General features: G+C 43.2%; 1 protein-coding gene across 7 annotated transcripts in view; it reads left to right on the top strand.

The window, feature by feature from the left end:
• The window catches only part of PRTFDC1 (phosphoribosyl transferase domain containing 1), a 96,032-nt gene that overhangs the window by 34,377 nt on the left and 34,492 nt on the right, over positions 1-27,163 (top strand). Inside the window, exon 5 of one of the 7 annotated variants that reach the window (XM_067030441.1) lies at positions 16,139-17,103. The exons of the other annotated variants lie outside the window; for them this stretch is intronic. Coding sequence (XP_066886542.1) covers positions 16,139-16,393 — 255 coding nt within the window. The 3' untranslated portion in view covers positions 16,394-17,103. Of the gene's footprint in view, positions 1-16,138; positions 17,104-27,163 lie in introns of those variants that run through there. 7 annotated transcript variants of the gene reach the window in all.

The raw sequence follows: 27,163 nt of genomic DNA, 5'->3' as shown, positions 1-27,163 counted from the left end.
CAAAGCAAGAACAAGACTCTGTAACAGAAAAAGAAAAGACAAATAAAAGGGGAAGAAAAATTATTGGTAGTCAAAACTATTTGCACGGTAGCAGGTACTCTTGTTTGCCTGTCCAGAAACCATTCCTACCCCGACCATAACTTCTCCACCTCCCACTGCAGAGGCTGCTGGTGCCGGCATCTCTCTTTCCTGGCCTCCCTTGCACTTAAGAAGTGGGCCTTTGGCTCAGTAAAGGGAAGCCTGCTGTGAGTCTTCTCAGAGGGAATAGTTTGTTTCCCTAATGAGAGACAAACCATGGGAGGAAGCCCTCTTTCTTTAGCAAGGTGGGATTTTGGCACAGAGTAACTCATGGAACTGTGGCAGTCTTCTCGGGACCACAGGAAGGAGTGTAAGGACTCATCTAATTACTGAGGATGGCGGGGAGGAGAGAGGGCCAGGGCCCGCGTCCTCGATGGCGCCACGGAGCCAAGGACCTAACTCTGATCTCTAGGGCAACAGCAAGACAGGACGGTACGGCAGTTGGGCCATAAGAGGCGAGGTCTAAAGTTTAAGTGGAGGAGACACAGCCTTGTCAGGAAGTGGGAGATGATGCTTTGGGGGGTTCTTTGAGCACAAGATTGCCATAGGCTAGTCATTTAACAAATAATTATACTATGGGTCAAGCCCTGTTCTAGGTACTAGGGAGACAGGTGTGAACAAAACAAATTTCTTGCCAGTCTGCAGCTAACATTCTAGGTAAAACAGACAGGAAATTTAAAGTAAGACACAAACAAGAAAATATGAAATGTGTCAAGTAGTGAAAAATACTTTAGGGAAAAATAAAGCTGAATCAGAGAGGTAGGGTGAGCTAAAGAGAGTCATGGGAGGAGTAGTCAGGGAAGGTGGACTTGAATTGAGGGTCCTTTGAAGCAGAGACTGGAAAAAAACAGAGAGCAAACCATATGGATAAGGGAGGTAAGCCCCCAGCAAAGGAACAGCAAGTGTAATAACTCTTAGGTGAGAATGTGCTTGGCACCCTTGAAGAAAAGCAAAGGGGGCCAGAGAGGTGTGAGTGAGGGGAGATTGACAGGAGATGAAGTCAAAGAAGTAACAGAACTAGAATCTGGCAGGCCGTTGTATGGACTTTGCCTTTTGCTTTGAGCAAGTGAGAGGACTTTGTTGGCTTTTGAGCAGACACGATCTTACTTACATTTTAAAGGTTAAGTCTGTCTGTTGTGTTGAGAATAGAAAGAAGGGGGTAAAGGCTGAAGCAGGGAGACATTTGAAAGGCCATTAGAGTAATTTGAAAGATGATAATAGCTTGAATCAGGCTGGTTTCAGAAAACGTGGGGAGAAGTGTTTGGATTCTGTATACATCTTAGAGTAAAGCCAAAACCATCAGCCACGTTTGCTGCTGTGTTGGATCTGATGTTGCGTTTCAAGAGCGACTCCCAGGATTTGGGCCGGAGCAACAGTAAGAACTGAGCTGCCATTTGCCTGAAATGAGGAAGAGTATGAAAAGAGGAGGTTTGCAAAGGAAACCAGGGGTCTGGTTTCAAGCTGTCTTCCTCTTGCACCTTTGAGATGAGCAGCCGCCGGACATGCCGGTCTGGAGTTCAGAGAAAAGGCTGAGGATGAAGAGGTCAGTGTATAGAAGGGATTTAAAGCCACGACAAAGGATGAGGCCACCCAGGGAGTAGGTGGAGAAGAGCTCCCAGCACTGAACCCCGGCGTATCCTAATATTTAGAAGCTAGGAGGGCAAGAAGAAACTAGCACAGGAGTCAGAGGAGAAGCAGCCAGGGTGTCACGTCCTGGAAGCCGAGTGAAGGTGGGGCTGATCAGAAATGCAGCTGATCGGTCGAGTAAAAAGATTGAAAATTCACCTCCAGATTTAGCCAGATGGAACTTGTTATGGGCCTTGACAAGAGCCCAAGTGTCTTAAGGAACAAAGAGAGAAGAACAGGTTCAGCAAATGATGCTGTCAGCCATAGCAGCTAACCTAGACAAACAGTCATCGGAAGTGGGGTGCAACGTTGGAAGTAGCTCCTTGCCTAGGAGGTGTGTGCAGTTCTAACGCTGCCTTCGGGGAAATAGAAGCCAGATGTTGCACAGGGTCACTAAGAGGAAAATAATGGTAAATCGTAATGGTTTTACCTTTAAGCTGAGTAGTAATTCTCTCTGAAGCTCTTATTTATTTGGAAGCATGGCTAAGGAAGCTAGAAGGCCCATTTCCCTGTCCAGATGTCCGAGGTCTTTGAAAAAGGCAAGCGTAGTAAAGAAGAATGTGGAAACCATAAGCATAAACTTTAGAATAAAGATGCATCTGATGCAAATTCCAGTATCACATACTAATTTTTGGTACCAAGTTACTAAACCTTTCTGAATCTGAGTATTCTCATCTCAGGCTGTTCATGCCTATCTCATGAGAGGATTTTATGAGCAATAAATTAGATAGCCTGTAGAAGACCCCTAGTACAGATTCATGCAAATTGATGATCAAAAAATAACAACTCTGATTTATTATTATCATTATGATTATTATTATATCCTAGTTAGGGTCTGAGGTAGAGGCCACTTGCTCTGTTGTGGAAAAGATGAAGCATTTGTTGACATGAACCTAGTTGAAGAAGGAGTTAGCTGTGCCTGCAGTTTCAAAAAAATTCTTTGAAAGGCATTTCTTATGGCCCAGAGCTTGTAAGAAGCAGAGCAGGACTGAAGGCCGTATTTTCTTGATATATTCCAACACAAATTTCACTGACTTCTCTTAAACTCTCCTCTTTAAACCAGATCATAGCATGTGTTGAGGTTAAGATAATACCACACCCCTGGGATGCTGAGGGCAGAAACCTTGAGCAGGAGAGAACACCTTGCTGCCTAAGGATGTTGGCAGGCCAAGAAGTACATCTTCGTGAAGCACTCGATGCCTGTAAACCTTCATTCTATGTTTTCCTCTCACCCTTATGCATTTTTCCTTTAGAACACTGTGTACACATGGGTGTTGGTTCTATTCTCATTGGTTCACAAAATAGAAAGCAGATAGCAAATGCCTAAGAAATAATTCTGTGGAAGTACATTATGGCTTTCTTTTTATTTTCACAGTAACTCAGACCAAACTGGAATCTTTATAGTAGAAAGTGTCACATTCCTCACACTTGAGTAAAATATTTAGAAATTTAGCAGATGGGTTCTATGTCCTAAAACAATGTTTACTTGTAGCTATTATTGACTTCATTTTCTTATTTAAATATGTAATTTTGAGTCCTGGCTCTACGATTTGTTTTTTCTAACTGACTTGACTCTGAAACGTTATGGCATTGAAACACTTGAGCCATGAGGTTCATAGGGCAGTGTTGGTTTTGGATTGTGTTTTTGTATTACAGTTCATGGTCATTTAATTTATCAACATAAAAAAATTCAAACAAACGGATATTCCCAGAAGTCAAGTAGTTTCCCCAAAGGGAAAATAAAATGCCGTTAATTCCTAAAGTTTAAAATCTCCTAACGCTCTTTAATAATAACCATGGAAATCCTGTTTCTTCACATGTGACTCAGAGAAAGATTTGTTTGTGCGTTGTGAATGCACAGCTGCTTGGTACGTTTCCTGACCTTCACTTACATGCATTCTAGTCCCTATAGGAGAGGCAAATAGATTCTAAAAATCTCTTTAAAATCACTGCCCTAGTGACCTTTACCCTTAGTAGCATCTGACTATAATCTGAATGAAACTACATTCTAATAGGGGCATTGGAAATCATTTAAGTTAACTCAAAAGGGGCATTTCTGGCTGAAATGACACAAGTTTATTATAATTAAAAATTGCATTAAGCATCTCACAAGCCTAACATACGCAGGAAGTTATTTAATGGGTCAAGCTCAAAGGAACTTCAGGATTCCTTAATGTTATTCCCTGACAGCTTTACACTTCCCTCTCTTTGCTAACCTAACTTTGAACTAACAAGAGGAAGACAATTACAAGGTGATCTCTTTTTCAGCATAACGTTCCTCTACTGGGTGACTCTGCCTTGGAAACTGGGCGACTCTGCCTTGGAAACTGGGCAGCCCTAGAAAAGATAGTGTTTTCTCCACAGAGTAGCTGAAATTTCAACGGCAAATCGTATTAGAACCATTCAAGAGGCCACACTTGAAATCCTTCCTATTTGATTTAGTGAAAAGATTTTATTATACTGTATTGTCAAACCTAATTTTTAAAAAAGTAAATGGGTAATATTTTCTGAAACGAAAATGTAAACATTTTCTCTGTTTTTACAACTGTAGTTTTTGAATTAGTAAAGGGAAGACTTTGGAGGGTTTTGAGTGCAAAGTGACAGGATCTGACTTTTGGTTTAAAAGGATCACTCAGGGGCTTCCCTGGTGGCGCAGTGCCTAAGAATCCGCCTGCCGATGCAGCAGACACGGAGTCGAGCCCTGGTCCGGGAAGATCCCACGTGCCGCGGAGTAACTAAGCCCGTGCGCCACAGCTACTGAGCCTGCGCTCTAGAGCCCGTGAGCCACAACTACGGAGCTTGTGTGCCACAACTACTGAAGCCCGCACGCCTAGAGCCCGTGCTCTGCAACAAGAGAAGCCACTGCAATGAGAAGCCCGTGCACCGCAACGAAGAGTAGCCCCCGCTCGCCACAACTAGAGAAAAACCCACGTGCAGCAATGAAGACCCAACGCAGCCAAACATAAAATTAATAAAAGCTTTTTAAAAAAGGATCACTCAGGGTGCTATGTTTAGAATAGAATGAAGGGGCAAGGGAGAGCAGTTAAGAGGTTACTGCAGTAATCCCAGTGAGAGATGGTGGAGCAGAGCTGGAGCAGTGGAGGTGGTGAGAAGTGTCAGATCTTGGATACATTTTAAGGTAGAGCCAGGAGGATTGCACGGTGAAAGGAAAGAGGACAAGGGGTGTCAAGGCTGACTCTAAGGTTTGGGACTGAGGCACCAGTTGGAGGAAAATATTTCCAAAGCATATCTGATAAAGGTCTCGTATGCAGACGTATGAAGAATTCTTATAACTCATTAATAAGAGGACACATAAACCAATTTTTAAAAATAGGCAAAAGGATTGAATAGGCCGTCCACCAAAAAAGATAAACGAGTGGCAAATGAGAACACAGGAAGACTCCCACCATCATTAGCCGTCAGAAGAATGCACACCAAAACCATGAGATCGGGCTTCCCTGGTGGCGCAGTGGTTGAGAGTCCGCCTGCCGATGCAGGGGACACGGGTTCGTGCCCCGGTCCGGGAGGATCCCACGTGCTGCGGAGCGGCTGGGCCCGTGAGCCATGGCCGCTGGGCCTGCGCGTCCGGAGCCTGTGCTCCGCAACGGGAGAGGCCACAACAGCGAGAGGCCCGCGTACCGCAAAAAAAAAAAAACCCACGAGATACCACTTCACAGCCACTAGGATACCTGTAATCAAAGAGTCAGAAGATGATGTCGAGAAATTGGAACCCTCATACACTGCTGGTAGGAATGTAAAATGGTATAACCGCTTTTAAAAACTCTGGTAGTTTCTTATACACACTTGCCGTATGACACAACAATTCTGATCCTAAGCACTTATCCAAGTGAAATAAAAACATGTTTTACACAGAGACTTGTATACAAATAGTCATAGCAACTTTATTTATAATAACTAAAACTAGAAATAATCCGAGTGTCTGTGAACCAGAAAAGGGATAAACTGTGGTACTTCCATGAACAGAATACTACTCAGCAATGAAAAAGAATGAACTACGTGCAAAGAATAACACACACAGCACCATGGATGAATCTCAAGTGCGTTATGCGAAGTAAAAGAGCCAGACTAGAAGAGTTACATACTGCACGATTCCATTTCAGTGAAATTCTAAAAATACCCCAAAACTATCATAACAGCAGGCAGAGCAGTGTTTGCCAAAGTCTGCAGGTAGGGAGGAGGGGAAGAAAAGGGGCACGTGGAGCGTTCAGGGTGATAGAAGTATCCTGTGTCATGATTGTCGTGATGGAGACATAGCTGCATACATTTGTCAAAACTCATTGAATGATATGCTCAAAATTGGTATATGTAACTGAAACCTTAAAAGAGCAAATTGTTTAAAAAGTAGCTCTAAATATCACTGTCTTTATTTTTGAGGTTAGTATATTTTAATTGTTTGAGATTCAGTAAATAAAAGCACAGGTGTACAGTGCATAAGCAATCTTGAAACAAGCTACTAAACTCTCTGGCCATCTGTCTCCTTACCTGTAAAATGAAGACCATTGTTCCTGATTTAGTGGGGGGTTTTTTAAATCTGAAAAGTCGTGTATAATAACTATTTTTGTAAATGGTTTTGAATTTTAATTGTCTCAAGTTCAGTTTTTATTTAATGGAATCCAGTAGTGATTCATAGGGTTGGTATCCTTTTGCAGTGAAATAAGTGGGCTTGAATTATTTTGTAGACTTGCATTTTTGAATACTCTATTTTATTAAGGCTGAATAGATCTATAATCAGATATTCCTGAGGGGAGAAAAAGGCTTTTGCTCTCATACAAACAACCAGAAATTCTGGGGTTTTAGTTGATTTTCACAGAGCTAACATAGATTACAAGATTGACTGTGATCATACACTGCATTTTCACATACATTATCTTAATCTTCCTCAGCCTTTGATACGGCTGTCCTCGTCCCCATCATATACATAACGAGATAAAAAGAGTTGTTAGAGGACCTGCTTGTGGTCACCCAGCTTGTGATTGGTAAAACCAGAGTTAAATCTTAGTTTTTTGGGCATTATGCCCTTTCCTCAACCAGAGGTGTATTCTTCCCCTAGTCCTTAAAATATATGTAAATTGTCACCCTAATAATGGTTCTTAATTTTCTGAGACCCCATCTTCTGCCATGGTTCAGCTCATTAGACAGACTTTTTTTTTTCCTTTTGTTGGACTGAATCTGCGTGGGAACCCAGCAATATTGATGGAGTCAGGCCATAGCATTGAGAAAGGTCCTTGCACAGCTAAATTAGCCCCCTGCCTAATTTCATTGAAGTGTAAGTGTTTCATGGACTTCCAGTAGGGAGGCAAGATGAAACCAAGTGTCATTTTTCAATACAGAGGGTAAATGTGGAATAAGAACCTTTGAAACCTAAATTTAGTGCCAGGAAGAGCATACTAGACTTTCACTATTGGAAGAAAGAGACATACCCCACCCCTGCACAAAGCTGTAAAAATTAAGAAGAAATATACACTGTATTTAAAAATTCATCCATCCGACTGACATTTGCTGAAGGTCCGTGCATCAGTGATTCTGCTAGATCCTGTGAAAGCACAAGCCCTACACAATCCCTGTCCTTAAAGGAACCCACAGCCTAGCACAGGAGACGGTGCCAACAACGAATGCTGAACAGTGAGATCACAGGTAATGGATATGTGATCCCAGCTGCTTATTAAAAGTCCTGCAATCTCTCTCTAATCTTTGAGGTAGATGTGCTTATCGCTACTTAACTTACAAGGTGACCGAGGCCCGGGAAGGTTAGACACCCTGTTTAAGGCTGATCGCCCCAGGGGGGGAGTTGCTGATTCAGACGGACGCCCTCTCTCCTGCATCCTCACTGCAGCCAGAGGTCTGTTTTCCTCGGGCGGAGCTGGATTTTTGAAGGGCTGTTCGGAAAGCGGGTACCTCCTAACGTTCATCTGTTGCCTTCCAAGTGGAAGTAGGTCTCAGATCCAGTGAAGGGCACGGTTGCACGTGGAAAGTTCTAGCACTCAGTCCTTCCCAGCCCCTTCCAGCCCTGGCCATGCCGTCAGTCCTTAGGGGAAAAACTGGACACTTTGTCACTTGGTATATTTCTTCCTGCCTGAGACTGTGAAAAATATCAAAATATGTAAAGAAACACTGTTTAGGCATTAAAAATATTGCCTTGAAATACAGCATGGAGTCTTCCAGTCCTTTATTCGATAAAGGATAGAAGGCATGCTCAATTAAATGCAGTTCATCAAAAATGTATTGAGGGTCTTCTGTACCACAGGGGTGGGCATACAAGCATGTGATGTAGCCTTGGGCCTTGGGGGACTTTGTTATAGATGGAGCCACAGTCAGTGAAACTTTATTCTAAAAGGCCCTATTCAACATTCATGTTAAATGTCTTGGACCATATCCTAGAAAGCAGTGTTACCCTCAAGTAAAATTTTCCCACATTTAATGCTCAAAACACTTGGTTGCTAGAAAACTCTGTAAAGAAATTTTACTGAAAATCAAACTCTGAGGGCAAAAGTCATGACATTTTGTTGCCTGGCTCCAGAATGAAATAGTCTTTTATTCTGTATTCTCTACTTATACTGGGTTAGAATACTTCACTTTGAAATGTATTTGGATGCAGTTTTAAAACGAAAAAGGACAGAAAGAGAAAGAAAGAAAACAATCATTCCAAATTTTTTTTTATTGTTAGACATTACATTTGAAAGACTATAACTTCTTCAGTGGTGTTGTTGAAGCTTTTATGGATTTTCAGAGCTCAAGTGAAAGTGTAATAGCTCCAAAAATGATTATGTTGTTATTTTCATAGAAATGATTTTTTTTCTGAAGAATTTGCCTTGAAGTGATTCAAGTCAGATATTTTTATCCTGTGGGAATTCTAACTCATAAACTCACTATCTCTCCGTCTCCATTTCTTGGGTCATTTTCCATTTTTATACTTATCTACACTATCCCATTTTTCTGTAATGTGTTCATGTGACTTTTATATTCAAGAAAGTAAGACATAAGCTGCTTTATATGCTGAGTGGATATAACTATGACATAACTATATGCCCACATTCCCAAGAAATCCATTTAAGGAAAGATAAACTAGCAGCAAAACCAGGAAAGGTGCCAAGATCGCCTGACATCGTGTCTATTTCTCTCTCCCTCTGACCCCATGCCTTTCAGAACCAGGGCCTGTGATGCTTAAATGGGAGCATGCAGCCAGGGGCCCTCCAGACAGCTCTGAGGAGCAGCTGAGGCAAAGCTCTTACATGTGTTGCGCCCGTGAAATGAGGTCTTGTAGCAATCTCACTTTTATTTCCTTGATGAATAAAAATGTTCCAGTTCACTGGCCTCTTAGCAGAAATGCCAAGGATATCAAAGAATTAAAAGAGAGCCTTTTGTGTTCCTCCTGTGTGGTCTGTATTCTGGCCATTTACCAAGGGAGATATTATTCTGTTTGTTTCACATGGTAAGACAAACTCATTCATTCACCCGTCCGAGTCATTAGTTCCAGGTATCAGCGAGGCCCATCTGCGTCTAGGAGTTTGTCAGCGTGTGTGTGCGTGTGTGCGCGCACACAGGCGCGCGCGTGCGTGCTAGTGTTCTGTTGGCATCCAAATTATACCACGTTTTTGTAATTCTTAGCATTTCTTCATATCCAGCATATGAGGATCCTCGGGTGATGGGTGACCCTGGCCTCCCTTGACTTCGGAGAGGACCTGGCGGCCACGCGGTCATCAGGCACACACACAAAGCATGGGGGGCAGAGAGAAGGTCGGGGAGGCTTCCTCAGCTGAGTTATGAAGGCGGGGTAGGGTTCTCTTTGCAGACAAGAGGAGACAGCAGTTAGGCTGAGAAAGCAGCATCTTCCACTGCACAGGGACAGGAGGAAGCCTGATCTGGGATGGATGCAGGACCAGGCACCTGGGGTGTGATAGGAAACAGGCCTGCAGAGAGGGGCCTGGTCAGCCTCTGGGGAGTTGGCCCTGATGCTCTGGGCCTAGAGGAGGAGTGTTATGTGTAGTGAACTAAGTTGGACACAGAAGGACAAATACTGTGTCATATCACTTATATGTGGAATCTAAAAAAACAAAAGCTAGTGAATATAACAAAAAGAAACAAACTCACAGTTCCAGAGAACAAACTAGTGGTTACCAGTGGGAAGAGGGAGGGGGAGGGCACGATAGGGCGGGGATTAAGAGGCACCAACTGTATAGACTACTATGTATAAAATACATAAGCTACAAGGGTATAGTGTACACCACAAGGAATATAGCCAAGATTTTGTAATAACTCTAAATGGAGTATAACCTTTGAAAATTTTGCATCACTATGTTGTACATCTGAAATTTATATAATATTATAAATCAACTATACCGCAACTTAAAAACTGAAAAAAAAATTGAATTTAATTGAAATCTTTTATTGAAGTGTAATTACATTCAGAAAAGTGCTCAAATTGTGAGTGTACAGCTCACTGAATTTTTCACCGATTGGATATAAATACACTTGTGTAATCGTTACCAGTTAACTACAAACAGAACATTACCAGTGGCTTCTTTATTAGTTTTCAGCTTTTTTATTAGAGTATAGTTGATTTCTAGATAGATATTCTTTTTCAGATTCTTTTCCATTACAGATTATTACAAGATACTGAATATAGTTCCCTGTGTTATACAGTAGGTCCTTGTTGTTTTAGTTTTCAACTTTTTTTTTTTTTTTTTTTTGCGGTACGCGGGCCTCTCACTGTTGTGGCCTCTCCCGTTGAGGAGCACAGGCTCCAGACGTGCCGGCTCAGCGGCCATGGCTCACGGTCCCAGCCGCTCCACGGCACGTGGGATCCTCCCGGACCGGGGCACGAACCCGCGTCCCCTGAATCGCCAGGCGGACTCTCAACCACTGCGCCACCAGGGAAACCCAACTCTAATCCTGTTAGACGAAATTTGCTTACTTTCTCTCCTAGCTCCTATTCCTAAGACCGTATCACTGGGTGGTGAGAGGAGAAAGCTCTCTAAGCTTTATTGTCACTCTCTTTGGTTCCAAGTATGAAGAAAAATGTGAAAGGCAACTTCCTCTAGGGCTTCTAGAAAGAGCTAGAGAGGCTGTTTGCACTGGATTGGATTTACAAAAGGACTAGATTCTAGTCCTGGTTCTGATGTGACCTTGGGAATCACAAGGTCTCGGACAGAAGTTGACTGGGTCTCTCATCTGTGAAAGGACAGAAGTAGACAGTTGCTAGAAATTACTCCTGCTCTAAGATTCCGACACCCACTCTTGCACAGTGACCGGCTGTAGCTCAGCGTGCAGCCTGTGGCCATAGAGCAGATAAAACTGACCTGGGCCCCACCGCAGTAAGCCACTGGCACGGGTCCACGGCCCTGTGAGTTGGTCGGTCCTACTAACCAGGCAGAGACTCGTGCCTGACCAGAATGTGAGCTGTCGCTTTGCAAAAGAGCAACTTGAAGATCAAGGGGGAAAAACAAAAATCCTGGGCAATCCCACCCCTCTCCCATCCAGCGAAATGGGCGGCTTTGATGCATAATCCATCGATGGCTCCAAGCCATCGGCCTCCTCCTTCCGTCCGCATTTGCTGGTGCCGAATTGTCACTGCCAGAAGCAACTCCGACTGTGTAGGCGCCCCTCAGGTTAATGGTGCAGGAAATGCAGTGACGTCCATGCTGGGGACTCTGGGGCTTTGGACCTGTGGATGGATAACCTCCTGTGACAAGCTGTCATGCCCTTAGACCATCTCATTTGGGGGAATTGGATATTCGTAGATGCTCAGGAAGAGAAATTCACTGTAAGTGCAGTGATCTAATACAGTAAGACATTCTGGGTGTGGCTAGAACCATGACACCACGACATGGGGAAGATTAGAATTGTTCTGTTTCAGCCTTTTTTCAAGCACACTTTAGTGTGTATTAGTGAGGTTAGACAGTGCTAGTCACCTCTCTTCCCTTGGTAACTTCTGTTTTCGTCTTACTGTGACACCATGCACACGCTCTCACCCTTGCCAGTTTCCTTCCTCTCCTAATTGCTGACATTCTGCTAGAAAAGATGGTTTCTTTCTCACACAGTTGCAGGTTCCTTTTTTCGTAGTGACTTGATGTTACCCTGCTCGGCCATTCAAGAAACAGGAGCCTGACAACTGAGAGATTTTAACTGTGGCTTGCAAGCCACTACACATACGTAAAGGAACCAGGATACAATTTCCTATTAACTTGTGTGATGATGTTTGAGGCATATGATTCTGAAGAATTTTAGAAGACTAGACACATTTCTGATGATAAATTATGATTTCCAGGTTGTAATTACTTTGTACTACGATCGTTTGAGGTTCAACTTTCAGACTAGAAATTTCAAATTCTCATTTCAAACACCAATTCATGACAGGTGGCCATGAGGTAATTTCCTTTCTTAAGGACATGCACAGGAAGCAAGGTTCTTCCTTTTTAAATGCAGCCTTTATGCATAGATTTTATTTATATAAAATGTGCATCCCAAGTCTTCATAAATAGCACTCAGCCCAGTTATTTTGTTTTTTTATAATTCTGAAAATAAACATGTACAAAATTTAGCAACTAAGGTCCAAACTCACTGGGCTTGCAAGCAATGTTATATAGATCTATTGATTTGGTTTGTAGGAGAAATGACTGATTTTTTTTTTAAAGTTCAATGAAAGAATTTGAGGAGATGATTTAAAATAAAAGAGCTATGTATCCCAAAGACCATTTTTTTGGTCACCAGATTAGCACGTTCTTCTTTCTTTATGTCCACTCAAGATTCTAAAAGGGTCTGAGGTATTGCCTGTCTGTTAATTAGCCAGAGTAAAGAGGGCAACTTCTCAGGAGCTGCAGAAGTTAATGGGAAAAATTCAGATGCAAAAATACTGTTACCTAAGGTTATATAAACAGTCAGCTGCAGAGAAGCAATTTCAGAGTTTCCGATTTTTTTGGTTTCCATTTGGACCAACGCTACTGCCATGGTCTTTTTCTCATGTCCCCTTGATATTGGCTTAGGTTTTCACAAGAATTTGTATTTCGAAAGAAGCTCTGAAGAGGCAAATATTTAAGTTCTCTCAACTTAGCAACGTAAGAAATAAAATAAATGGCGTGTTTTTCAAAAGAGAAAATTAGGTTGCATCAGGTAATTAGGTGAGCTGTGGAATTCTGCCTACTGATGTGCAGTAAACAATGACTAAAGTTGTTTTTTTTTTTTCAATTGATTTTCAAACCTTCACCAGCTAGGGATCTACAGATCCCTAATAATAGTGGGCTACAGATCCGCTACGGAACTCTACAGATCCATTCTCTTCATAAATAAAATCTGTACATTCATTTCCAATTCATCTTCAACCTACTTCCTAAATCCCCCAATTTTAGTAGGTAAGAGTCCACAGATATCCACGTCTGAACAATAAAGAAAATCTGTAAAAGCAGCAATATTGTTTAATTTGGAATACTTCCTGCAACATCGTTGGCTGTGCTCTAATGGGATTAGAGCATTTCACTGTTGTGGTAACATGTTTAAATGACCATCATTTGTCATGTGATTTGTCTCTACTGTCTTGAAATCTTGATTTTTTTAAAGACTCATGTCGGATTTCTCTCTCTTTTTCTCTCTAAAGTATGTGGTTCAAACACGGCATCTCTATGATAGCATGATGGAGTCCACTTGCCGGTTAGTTAGAAATCCGTATGTTTTAGAAATGCTAGATTTCAATGTAGTAGGTAAGTTGCTGTTTCCCATAACCGGCTCTTACCCACTGTGTTTTGTGGAAGATATGAAGCCTCTCATCAGTTCGTCTGTCTGGTCCCATTCAAACAATGTGGCCGCGGGAGTCATGCACAGGGTAACCCCTACCCAGTGCCCTGTATCCCAGAGCACTTCCCAACCACCAGAGGAATCCCTTTACATGAAATAAAGGAAGACAAAGTTCCTCTCTAACCTCGTAAAAAGCCTAGGCCCAGCTGTTGTGGAGAGGAAGCACTGACAAATAACATCACCCACTGAACTCGTGGGAGACACACATGGGAGTGGCTCCCCAGGTCCTAGCAGCTGGCCAGGTGGCCCTGACTGCAATGTGCCATCCTCTCCACGCCTCTCCCGGGGGCTCCAAATCGCCTCCTCGACCACAGCGGTCGATTTCAGAGCGGTTTTCTGAGACAAGGCAGGCTAATCCTTCCAGGTCACGTATACAATGATTGGAATAGACATGTGATCCAAACCAGACCAATCAAGTCTTCCTTGGAATTTATTACAGGGGGACATTGTTTTCTCTTGGGTGATGTTGTTAGGTAGGTAGTTAGGTAGTTCTGGAGTGGAAGCAGACACATGAGAAAGAGAGGTCCTGAGGCTGCCTGAGTCCCTGGTTCACGATGCCCTGTATCCATCCTGCCTTCCTATAAACTTAGTCATTCAACTCTTCCTTTAATCAGTCGCCTTTCTGTTTAAATTAATTAAAATGAGGTTCCTATCACCTGCACTTGAGAAAAGCCTGAGTTGCACGCGTATCAAAAAGAAAAATTTGGGGGGGCTTCCCTGGTGGTGCAGTGGTTGAGAGTCCGCCTGCCGATGCGGGGGACGCGGGTTCGTGCCCCGGTCCGGGAAGATCCCACGTGCCGTGGAGTGGCTGGGCCCGTGAGCCATGGCTGCTGCGCCTGCGCGTCCGGAGCCTGTGCTCCGCAACAAGAGAGGCCGCGATAGTGAGAGGTCCGCGCACCGCGATGAAGAGTGGCCCCCGCTTGCCACAACTAGAGAAAGCCCTCGCACAGAAACGAAGACCCAACACAGCCATAAATAAATAAACAAATTAATTAAAAAAAAAAAAAGAAAGAAAAATTTCGGCCTTCCCTGGTAGCACACTGGTTAAGAATCCGCCTGCCAATGCAGGGGACACGGGTTCGAGCCCTGATCTGGGAAGATCCCGCATGCTGCGGAGCAACTAAGCCCGTGCGGCACAACTACTGAGCCTGCGCTCTAGAGCCCGCGAGCCACAACTACTGAGCCCGTGTGCCACAACTACTGAAGCCCACGTGCCTAGAGTCCATGCTCTGCAACAAGAGAAGCCACGACAATGAGAAGCCCATGCACCGCAAGGAAGGGTAGCCCCTGTTCGCCGCAACTAGAGAAAGCCCGTGCGCAGCAACGAGGACCCAACGCGGCCATAAATAAATAAATAAATAAAATTTTTTTTTAAAGAATAATTTCAAACTCACAGAAAAAGAGGTCAGATTTGTGGTTTCCAGAGGCAGGGGTTGGGAGGTGGGGGAAAGGGGAGGGGGAACTGGACGAAGGTGGTGAAAAGGTACAAACTTCCAGTTACAAGATTTAAAAAAGTACTAGTAATGAACAAGATGATGAATATAATTGACGCTGCTTTCTGTTATATGGGAAAGCTGTTAAGAGAGGGAATCCTAAGAGTTCTCGTCACAAGAAAAATATTTTTTTCCTATTTCTTTAATGTTGTGTCTCTATGAGTTGTTGGATGTTCACTAAGCTTACTGTGATCATCCCTTCATGATGTTGTATGGGAGTCAAACCATTATGCGGGGCGCCTGGTAGGCGGTGCGCCAGTGCTGTAGGTCAATTATATCTCAATAAGAATGGAAGAAAAATAAAAATATTTCTTTAGAAGAGTGATTTATGGTGCCACTCTCAGTGGGTGGTGAGCATCCCATCATATGCGTATGTCTGCAGATTGTTCAGGTAGCCCCCACTATTATTAGACACTTAGATCCCCTAAAGCAGCGGCCGCCAACCTTTTTGGCAGCGGGGGCCGGTTGGGGGGAAGATAGTGTTTCCACGGAGGGCGGCGCGGGCGGAGGACGGGTCAGGTGGTGACGCGAGTCACGCGGAGCGGCGCCTTCGCTCGCCTGCCCGCTGCTCGCCCCCTGCTGTGCGGCCCGGTTCCTAACAGGCGGTACTGGTTGGGGGGCTGGGGACCCCAGGCTTCAAGTGCTCCTCCTGCGTGGTAACTAAGGCTGTGATACACATCCGTGTTCACGAGATGCCGTGCGCATCTCTGACCCTTTCGGTCGGCCAGCTACTGAAACCGTGTGCCCTTTGAGAGCTTTTTTTTGTTGTTGTTGTTGTTTTTTTTCCGGTACGCGGGCCTCTCACTGTTGTGGCCTCTCCCGTTGCGGAGCACAGGCTCCGGACGCGCAGGCTCAGCGGCCATGGCTCACGGGCCCAGCCACTCCGCGGCACGTGGGATCTTCCCGGACCGGGGCACGAACCCGTGATCCCTGCATCGGCAGGCGGATTCTCAACCACTGCGCCACCAGGGAAGCCCCCTTTGAGAGCTTTTGATACCGTATCGCCCGATTTCCCCGTCAAACAGTTGCATTTCATGTGTATTCCCACCGGCGGTTCATGCAAGTGTCTGTTGTTTTCACAGTGTCACCACCTCGGCATATTGTCGTGCTATTTAACATGTTTCTCAATTTCATAGGCAGAAAGTGCCAACTCATGGTTTTTTCAGTTTGTACTTCTCGGGAAAAAGAGGCCGTGCTTGCAAAGAAGTCCCGGATTTCCCTCACGTTGCAGAGCCTCATGCTGGTGTCACTGTTGTCACTCCACTGGGCCTCCATGGCTGGCTGACTCACGCTATCAAAATGCTAACAGAGTTTCCTGCTGTCAGAGGGCTCTGTCAGAACATCACTTGCCTAATTTTGATCCAAAATGCCAACCACCCTTTTCGTTCTGAGAGGAAGGGAAGAGAAAAAGCATCAAGCAGACATAGAAGGTGGCAGGAACATTTCTGCTTTCATTTGTCTGGATTTGTTAAGTTTAGCCGTGGTGATTGATGGGAAGATGGGAGAGCCCTTTCTCTGGCAGGGAAACCGACCCTAAGGAGACTTCCTTTTGACCCGGATTGCTCTCGATTTTTTAACGCGTTCACAGTAGTTTCTCCCTTTGGTATGGAGTTGGAATGACCTTGGATTTCACAGAGGCGAAGTGCCCCTCCTTGCAGATGGAATGACTCACGTTCTGTCCTTCCTCTGTCGCGTTTCCAAATAGGGTGCGTTTGCTCTCGTGTTTTTCCCTCCCTTCCATTAGGAACAGACTAAATCTAGCATTGCATTGTCAGAAGTTGAACTTAATGAACTCCGGGATTCTCACGAAGGGGCTCGAGTAAAGAAAGGCCAGGTCTCATAATTAAAGGCTTCAGGAAGCGTCCTTCAGGGCACGTGCCATTGGCGTCTGTGCCTTTTTGTCCAGCCAAAGCCCCCGTTCTCTGCATGTTGCAGTGTGAGTGTGATGTGGCCAAAGAGAGCTGATGCTTGAGATTTTTCACCATGACAGCACAGAATGAGAAAGAAAGGGGAGGCACTATTTTCATTTTATTTTTAGATAAATGTGTGTTGTCCTAGCTCCCATTGGTCTGAGAATTACTGTATGAAAATTTTTTTTAATAAACTCTGTACTATTATATCATTATTATTAATGTAATGGGTTAAAAAGATTGCATTAAGCCTTGTTGATTTTCATTTTTAACCAGTCTATTATAAGTAATATATATCTATATAAGAAGTATTAAATACGTATTTCTATAATTAAATATATATGTGTGTGTGTATATATATATATTGGCCAACTTCAACTCTATCCCTCGTAGATTTTCAGGCTTTCTTTCACTTGTATTCCAGAACTACAGCTTTCCCCTAAGCTTACATCAGGTCCCCTCATGTGTAGAAAACTACTTTATTTATTTGAATAAGAAAGTTTAGAGATTTCCAGAAGAAGGGGGAAAAGGTACATGGACATAGAAACAGAATAGTTTATAGAATATACGTTTCCAATTTAATCTTGGTATAAGTCACAACTTCTCTAGGCCTCAGATTTTATAAGTATAACAGGAGAGTTTTATCATTAGAAGACATAACACAGGTAAACTTTTAACTTCAGACCTGTCTGGGGAGCCAGGCCCCAAATCTTTCACAAACCAGAAACTATTTCCCCTTCTCCTGAATTTTTACCCAATCCCCTCTAGTTCTTCACCTGCTAATAGGGCCAGACGGTAGTGTTAATAAAACCACTGATTCCTATTCTGGAGCCAGAATAGGTTTGAGGTTCAGAGAGTGGATTAACTTGCTCCGTGGGGCACATAGTCCAGGAGTGGCTGAACCTGGACTTGAACCCATGTTATCAAACTACAAAGCCATGATCTCAACCACTGAACTGTGCCGTCTCCCGGCAGCCTGGTGGTTCTCAAACTTTTTTTTAGCACAGAAACTTTTCAAGTGATATCTTCCCAACAACCTCAACAGTGGAGCTGCTCTGGGTAAGTGGGAACCCAGGTCTCGGCAGCTTTGCCTCATCTACAAGCCTAGGTTGGCACCACGGTGCTTTCACAGAACCCTGAACTGCAGGAGGTGGGAAAAGAAACCACTGTATTCCCATGACTACACGCAACCGTGATGGAGCAAAACTCACCTTCCCTCCTCCCCAGAGACGCTGGGTGAAGAGCAAGCAGTCAGGGTCCACAGAGGCAGAGGCCCAAGAGCATGACTCACAGCTTAAGCAGCAGTGCCAACAGCCAAAGGGCCATCAGAGCTGCCCTATTTTGATGCTTCCTTTGAGGGCCGCTGAAATGTTATCAGGAGACAAGCAGTGTCTGCGCTTCCTCTGCCTTGACCCTTTCACATTTCCAGTGGACATGATAAGCAAGGAGCCCTCAGGCCTTCATTTTGGAGCACTGCTGCCACTAGCATTGCCAAGTTGATTAGTGTTAATTTGTATCTTTTTTTAATTTTTATTTTTGGCCACACCGCATGTCTTGCAGGATCTTAGTTCCCCAACCAGGGATCAAACCTGGGCCCCGGAGTGGAAGTGCTGAGCCCTAATCACTGGACCACAAGGGAATTCAACAAATTTGTATCATTTTCATGAAGTTCACCATAATGGTCAAGTGTGAGAACTCTGCCACGGGCAGGCCTGGGTTCCCATTCTGGCCCTGCCAATAAGTAAGTGAGCTTGGACCAGCTGTTTAACTAAGATGCCATTTTCTCATCTAGAAAATGACATAAAGCAAGTAAAACACAGCACAGCATCTATCACAATAAAGGGTAGCTATTAGTAATATTATAAGTTAACAAAACATGTTTCTAGTTATAAGAAAATAAGAAGACTCCAAAAACTCTATTAATATATATGGTTATTTAATTAGTAAGAGATGGACCCATGAAAACTTTATTTATTTATTTATTTATTTTTTTATGTGGCAGCTTCCCACTAGCTATCTAATTTACATTTGGTAGTGTATATATGTCCCTGCCACTCTCCCACTTCATCACAGCCCACCCTTCCCCCTCCCCATATCCTCAAGTCCATGCTCTAGTAAGTCTGTGTTTTATTCCTGTCCTACCACTAATCTCTTCATGACATTTTTTTCCCTTAGAGTCCATATATATGTGTTAGCATACGGTATTTGTTTTTCTCCTTCTGACTTACTTCACTCTGTATGACAGACTCCAGGTCCATCCACCTCATTATAAATAACTCAGTTTCATTTCTTTTTATGGCTGAGTAATATTCCATTGTATATATGTGCCACATCTTCTTTATCCATTCATCTGTTGATGGACACTTAGGTTGCTTCCATGTCTTGGCTATTGTAAATAGAGCTGCAATGAACATTTTGGTACATGAGTCTTTTTGAATTATGGTTTTCTCAGGGTATATGCCCAGTAGTGGGATTGCTGGGTCGTATGGTAGTTCTATTTGTAGTTTTTTAAGGAACCTCCATACTGTTCTCCATAGTGGCTGTATCAACTTACATTCCCACCAGCAGTGCAAGAGGGTTCCCTTTTCTCCACACCCTCTCCAGCATTTATTGTTTCTAGAGTTTTTGATGATGGCCAATCTGACCGGTGTGAGATGATATCTCGTAGTTTTGATTTGCATTTCTCTAATGATTAATGATGTTGAGCATTCTTTCATGTGTTTGTTGGCAATCTGTATATCTTCTTTGGAGAAATGTCTATTTACTTCTTCTGCCCATTTTTGGATTGGGTTGTTTGTTTTTTTGTTATTGAGCTGCATGAGTTGCTTATAAATTTTGGATATTAATCCTTTGTCAGTTGCTTCATTTGCAAATATTTTTTCCCATTCTGAGGGTTGTCTTTTGGTCTTGTTTATGGTATCCTTTGCTGTGCAAAAGCTTTTAAGTTTTATTAGGTCCCATTTGTTTATTTTTGTTTTGATTTCCATTTCTCTAGGAGATGGGTCAAAAAGGATCTTGCTGTGATTGATGTCATAGAGTGTTCTGCCTATGTTTTCCTCTAAGAGTTTGATAGTGTCTGGCCTTACATTTAGTTTGGATACTTTCCTTCTGAATTGCATTTGCATTTTTTTAATGATCTCCACAATAAGTCCAGTTAATATCCATTGCCACACAGTTACAAATTTTTTTCTTCTTATGAGAACTTCTAAGATGTATCTCTTAGCATGATGTAACGTACAGCCTGTTGACTATAGTTAATAATAATACTAGTAATAGTATTGTATATTTGAAAGTTGCATTTGAATTTTAAGTGAGTTTTCTCTCATTATGTAATATAGGATATGTGCTACTTCCATTTCGTGGCACTTCTCTCAGAAGTGCCATTATGAAGAGGGATGTTATATGATCAGAGTTTGGGTGGATTTTCTTATCTATTGATAAGCTAAATCCCAGGGTTTTAAGAGACTTTGGAAACTCCTTCTTCCCGTTCTTCTTAGCCAAATAAAAACCAGAGTTATAAAAATTGAACATCCTGTGTGGCAGGTTTGGGAATCATTAATGCATCCTTAATATCTAGCCATGTCTGCCAGTGGTAGCAAAATCTGCTTTTAGGTCTTTAATGCTCCAGAAATAACTAGTGCTTTAATAGAATCTGAAATGTCAGTTTTCTAGTGAAGAAGAATATTGCTTTCATTGCCTCTTGCCTCCTGAAATACCTCAGTCCCTTTCCACTGTGGACCAGTGTATTTATAGCACCCACAATTTGTTATTAAATTTCAGCTGTTGAGTTAGGTGTGCTGGAAGGGCCTGTGAACACAGAACCACAGCTACACTACCTAATTGGCCCCGGCGGCGTTAATCATCAGACAAATGGGAGGAGAAGAGAATATATTGTGACTGTAGGGGTAAAAACCATAGTGCACAGCCAATCTGAGCAGATGAGAATCAGGGGTGAACATGCAGAAGAAACAGATGGTGGTGAGGAAAGAGAAGGAGGCCAAAAGTTTTACATAAAACGTGTGACTTAATCAGAACCCTGGTGACTTGAATGGGATTTAAAAGTACATCTGAAAGAAGTTGGCCTTGTTGGTCTCTATGGTGGAAACAGAGTTAGAGCACTTGGAGCAGCTTCCTAGAACTTTTGGCCACAGTGAGGTGTAAATTATGTAACATTAATCAAAACAGTTGATTGATTTTTAATTTTTAAATTTTATTTTTTTTAAATTTATTTATTTATCTATTTTTGGCTGTGTTGGGTCTTCACTGCTGTGCACGGGCTTTCTCTAGTTGCAGTGCGTGGGCTTCTCATTGCAGTGGCTTCTCTTGTTGTGGAGCATGGGCTCTAGGCGCATGGGCTTCAGTAGTTGTGTCATGTGGGCTCAGTAGCTGTGGCTCACGGGCTCTAGAGCACAGGCTCAGTAGTTGTGGCGCATGGGCTTAGTTGCTCCGCGGCATGTGGGATTTTCCCGGCCCAGGGCTCGAACCTGTGTCCCCTGCATTGGCAGGCGGATTCTTAACCACTGCGCCACCAGGGAAGTCCCTGATTGATTTTTTTAAACTGAGTTTTTCATTTTGGTTCTTTGTTTTTTATTTTTTGTCTTTTGTTTTTTTTACATTTTCTAATACTTCAACCAGATATGAAGTCCTCTTTGAAAATGGCCAGTCAGCAAGCACTGTTACAGGCACACGTGGGCACAACACACTTAGCACAGGATCCTGTTTGCACATCTACTCATCCACTTGCCAGTGTGAGGCATTTCCGTTTCCTAGTGCACAGCACCCCCTCTGAGCCCGCCTCCTTGGCACCTGTTGATGGACATGGCGGCACTTTTCACTTTGGTGGGGCTGTTACAGATACAGCTGCTATGAACGTCTATAACAGCCCTTGTGTAGACATGAGCTTTCTTTTCTCCTGGGTAAATACCTACTGGTGAATTCCTGGACTTTATAGCAGACGCATATTTAACTTTCTTAAATACTGCTCAACTGGGCTTCCCTGGTAGCACAGTGGTTGAAAGTCCACCTGCCAATGCAGGGGACATGGGTTCGTGCCCCGGTCCGGGAGGATCCCACATGCCGCGGAGCGGCTGGGCCTGTGAGCCATGGCCGCTGAGCCTGCGCGTCCGGAGCCTGTGCTCCGCAACGGGAGAGGCCACAGCAGTGAGAGTCCTGCATACCGCAAAAAAAAAAAAAAAAAAAAAACTGCTCAACTGTTTTTCAAAGTGGCTGCACCGTTTTATATCCCCTTCAGCAGTGTGTGAGAGTTCTAGTTGCTCTACATTCTCACCAACATTTGGTATGGTTTTTCATTTTAGCCATTCAAAGGAATAAAGGTATCTCATTGTATTTTAGTTTGTATTTCTTTAATGAATACGGATGTTATATGTTTCTCTTTCCTTTTGCTTTTAACCACTTTGTTTCTTAATATGTGAAGTTGGTGTCTGAAGGCAGCATATATCCAAATACCTTCTACTAAGTTTGCAACTTTTCTGTAAGTCTGAAATTATTCCAAAATTAAAAGTTTATGTTTTTAAGAAGACTTAAATACTAAGAGAAAAAAATCTTTTATATTTACTCATGTAGTTACCATTTCCAGTGCTTTTCATTTCTTTGTGCAGATGCACATTTCCTTCTCATAATCATTTTCCTCCTGTCCGAAGTTCTTCCTTTAACAGTTTTTGTAGTACAGCTTTGCTGGTGATGAATTATTTCAGCTTTTGTTTGTCTGAAACCATCTTTATTCAACCCTCAGTTTTTGAATGATAATTTTTGGGTGTATAGAGTTCTAGGTTGACAGTCTTTTTTCAGTACTTTAAATGTGTTTTCCCATTATTTACTCATTTGATTTGTTTCTAATCAGAATTATATTGTCATTATTATTTTTATGCTTTGGTGTAGTTTTCTTCATGTTACTTGTACTTGGATTTCATTGAGCTTCTTAGATCTGTGGACTTATACTTTTCATCAAACATGGAAGTTATTCAACCATTATTTCTTCTAATTGTTTATTCCCCACTCCTTGTTTTCAGGGATTCTAATTACATGTCTATTAAGCCATATCCTAAAATTGTTCCACATCTCTTTGATTATCTTTTTTTTTTTTTTTTTTTTTCAGTACGCGGGCCTCTCACTGCTGTGGCCTCTCCCGTTTCGGAGCACAGGCTCCAGACGCGCAGTCTCAGTGGCCATGACTCATGGGCCCAGCCGCTCCGCGGCATGTGGGACCCTCCCAGACTGGGGCACAAACCCGTGTGCCCTGAATCGGCAGGTGGACTCTCAACCATTGCGCCACCAGGGAAGCCCTTGTTTTGTTTTTTTTAATCTGTTCCATTTTGGATACTCTGTTGTTGTCATCAAGTTCACTAATCATTTCTTCTGCAATGTCCCAACTGCCATTAATCCTATTCAGTTGTATGGCTTCTCTATTGCTGCATGACAAATTACTACAGATTTAACAACTTAAAACAACATACAGGCATAAGCTCATTTTATTGTTTCACTTTATTTAGTATCGCATATAGTACACTTTTTAAAAATTGAAGTTTGTGGCAACCCTGTGTCAAGTAAGCCTGTTGGCACCATTTGTCCAACAGCATTTGCTCCCTTTGTGTCTCTGTGTCACATTTTGCTAATTCTCATAATATTTCAAATGTTTTCATATCATTATACTTGTTATGGTGATCTGTGATCAGTGATCTTTGATGTTACTATTGAATTATTTTGAAGCACCGTGAACTGCACCCATATAAGATGGCAAACTTAATTGTTGAAATGATAGCACAGGATTTAGAATATTACATAAAGTTAGTTGATAAAGCAGCAGCAAGGTTTGAGAGGATTGTCACCAGTTTAGAAAGAAGTTCTACTGTGGGTAAGATGCTATCACTCAGCATTGCGCACTCCAGAGAAATTGTGCTTGAAAGGAAGAGTCAATCGATGCGGCAGACGTCACTGTGGTCTCATTTTAAGAAGTTGCCACGGCCTCTCCAGCCTTCAGCCACCGTCACCCTGATAGGTCAGCCGCCATTAATGTTGAAATAAAACCCTCCACCAGCAAAAATATTACAACTCACTGAAGGTTCAGATGATGGTTAACATTTTTTAGGAAGAAAGTATTTTTGTTTGTTTGTTTTTGTTTTTGTTTGTTTGCGGTATGCGGGCCTCTCACTGCTGTGGCCTCTCCTGTTGCGGAGCACAGGCTCCGGACGCGCAGGCTCAGCGGCCATGGCTCACGGGCCCAGCCACTCCACGGCATGTGGGATCTTCCCGGACCGGGGCATGAACCCACGTCCCCTGCATCGGCAGGCGGGCTCTCAACAACTGTGCCACCAGGGAAGCCCAGAAACAAAGTATTTTTAAATTAAGGTATGTGCATAGTTTTTTTTTAGACATAATGCTATTGCACACTTAATAGAGTACAATATAGTGTAAACATAGCTTTTATATGCACTCGGAAACCAAAAATGTTGTGTGACTTGCAAGAGAGTAAATCTGGCCTTTTTTATCTGTCTTGACAAGAAACGGAAGTCACAGAGCCTTATCCAAAGTATAATGAAATTTTGAAGCTACAACAACAATAAAAATCATTGCCTTAACATTTTTTAAAATTAGGAAAGCAAGGTGTATTAGGAAATAGTTTCACGGACGCCATTATGTTAAAGACATCGTGACTTTTACAGCACATGAATGTGGCATAGCCAGAGGAAGATTATATACATGCCAATGAAATACCTGAAATCTCCCAAACCCACATGTCATTTTCTATGTAGCTTTGACCTTTGGCATTACCAGTCGGTAAATACAAAATTGGATCCACTTAGGAGCACGCCCAAAGTTCATTGAATCGGGGTTGGACGTTTCCCATCTGCCCAATCAAGAATGTAATCTTCAGCGATTTCTGAGTGTCCCCAAATCAGCCTGTCAGCTGCACTCACCGCAGCGCATCTGCCACCCCCTCGGTCAGTCCCTCCTCAGCCTGTGCCTGGGGAACCTCTTCTAGCGTCATTAGTGGCGCCTTCGCCAATGGGCCCTATTGTGAGGGTGCCGGGCCGGGCGGGGCTTCTCGCAGAGGCGGGGCCCAGGCCATTCTCGGCCTGCCGTGCCTCAGACCTCTCAGCCCTGCAAGAGTCTTACAGTCTGTAATGAAAGCGGTTCAGTCCCGCAGCAGCGGCGCTCGGATGCAGTCCAGGGGGCCAGACAGGGAACAGAGGCCCCATCACCCTCCGGCCTCCTCTTCTCTCTCCCCCACCACCTCTGAGCCACTCAGACTTCTCTGCCCCCCCCTTTTACAAAACGAGGGCCCTGGTGCTCGCCAGCCAACGACGGCAAATATTCGACGGGGCAAAGGCAGAGAACAGTAGGCATTCCGTGCATTAGCAATATCTGGACGCAAAAACCCGGCAGCCCAAGTGCCCTCTTCCATGGTTGCTGGAGCTCGGTAGCCATGCCATGGGGACATTGTGACCTTCAGGGCACAGAGGTCATTGGGTCTGGAGCTCAGCTGAATGTCTCATTGAGTTGTTCTTGGACCATCCGGCAAAAGCGAGGAGCAAAAGCCCCCTCCCAGGGTGATTTGGCATTCTCCTTGGCAGTCTAGAATAAGGCACCCTCCCGGAGCCTCTACGTTCCCCATCTTTAGAGAAGGCACGGCCTCTCTTGCATCAGACACAGCTGTGGACTTCCTCCTCCCACTCCACCTCCAGGCTTCCGCCAACAGATTGGTACAGTGGAGTCTCATTTCCTTTGGTGTCCTCGACCTTCCTCTCCACTGTGATTATAAGAACATTTATTAGAGAATAATTTATTCCTCAGGCACATTAATGGAGTCCAGATTCTGTTTGTTTCATATGGATAGACAGATGTGTGCAGCGTTTTGGGCTACTTTTAGATGAGCAATGCTGTTTATACGGAACTTTCCCGAGACCACCCAATTTAGTTCACATGACCTCTTCAGCTACTTCCAAGCCCTGGCTTCCAGAGGAAAAGAAAAAGCTTAATAACTCAGCGCCCCACCCAGTTTTGAAGACATGACTTAATACCTAAGGAATTTGCAAGCCTGCACTGCCAATCAACCATGCCTACATCGAATAAACCATCTTTTCTTATTCTGAAAAAGGGAAGGTGGCTCTAGAAGCATCCTGCTCTCCAGCCTCCTCACATATGACTCGTGTCTCATTTAGATACGTGGAGCGGTTGGAGCACAGAGCGTCAGTCTAAAAAGTACTAATAGTGGATGAAATACTTAGTCATTGCTTCTCCCAGGCCATCCACTTTCTATATGTTGCCTTTCCCCTCAGCTCAGGATTATGCCCAAAGATACTGTGAATGATTTTTTGCACATAGATAGTTTGCTGTATTTTTCATAGCATTTGCATAAATTGGCAATTTTTTGCTCATCACATGGACCCTGAGAGGCGAGTAAGGCGGTTGGTAGTGTGTGCGTTTTCCAGGTGAAGTAAATGAGAAATCCAGTGAGTTTGCCAAGGTGTCCCAGTGAGTAATTGGTGAAGGTAATCACTCTGGTTGATCATGATCATTCATTTTCTCTTGTATGATCATGTTTAATCTGGAACCATTTCCTATTTTTAAATTTGGTTGTTTTGAGTTACATAGACATACCGTTACATTATAGATGGATATTAAATATATTATGTTACTTTATCGCTTACCAAGATGTGAGGATACATCAATGCCTTTTATGTGTAAGCTCTGTCTGAACTTTAGCCGGTGCAATCGTACAGAAAATGTGAACCAGGAAACAATATTCTAGGTTTCTTCTGTAAATAGCGATAAATTTTAGTCACACGAATGACTGGGAGTTACTCACATAACCAAAATAGAGCTTGATACAGTGGAAAAATGACTAGACTGGAATAAAGGTTAAGATACCTGGTACCAGGCCTGGCTCTGTCATTAACTCTCCTCAGTGCCCACGTCCTTTCCTTATTCACATAATAAAAGAGGAAAATCCAGTTCAATAAATACTTACCAGGAGCTTACTGTGGGTGAGGCATTTTACGTATGACATTTAATTTAAACCTCACAACAATGCAAATGTGTGGGTGTTATTGTCCTATTTTATAGAAGAGAGGACCAATATCAGGAAGATAAGGAAGGGGGCAAGGGAGGGTCATGTTCCTTTCTGCATACAAAGCCCTGCTCAGTGTTAAGGAACCTATAAAGACGAAAGAGAGTCCCTCTCCTCAAGATGCTTTCAAAACAGCAGAAGTGAACAGATGCACAGCCAATGAG

Source organism: Kogia breviceps, chromosome 3, assembly GCF_026419965.1.
Source record: "Kogia breviceps isolate mKogBre1 chromosome 3, mKogBre1 haplotype 1, whole genome shotgun sequence".
NCBI lineage: Eukaryota > Metazoa > Chordata > Mammalia > Artiodactyla > Physeteridae > Kogia > Kogia breviceps.
The sequence above is the reverse complement of the archived record's forward strand: the minus strand, read 5'-3'. Positions and strand labels throughout refer to the sequence as shown.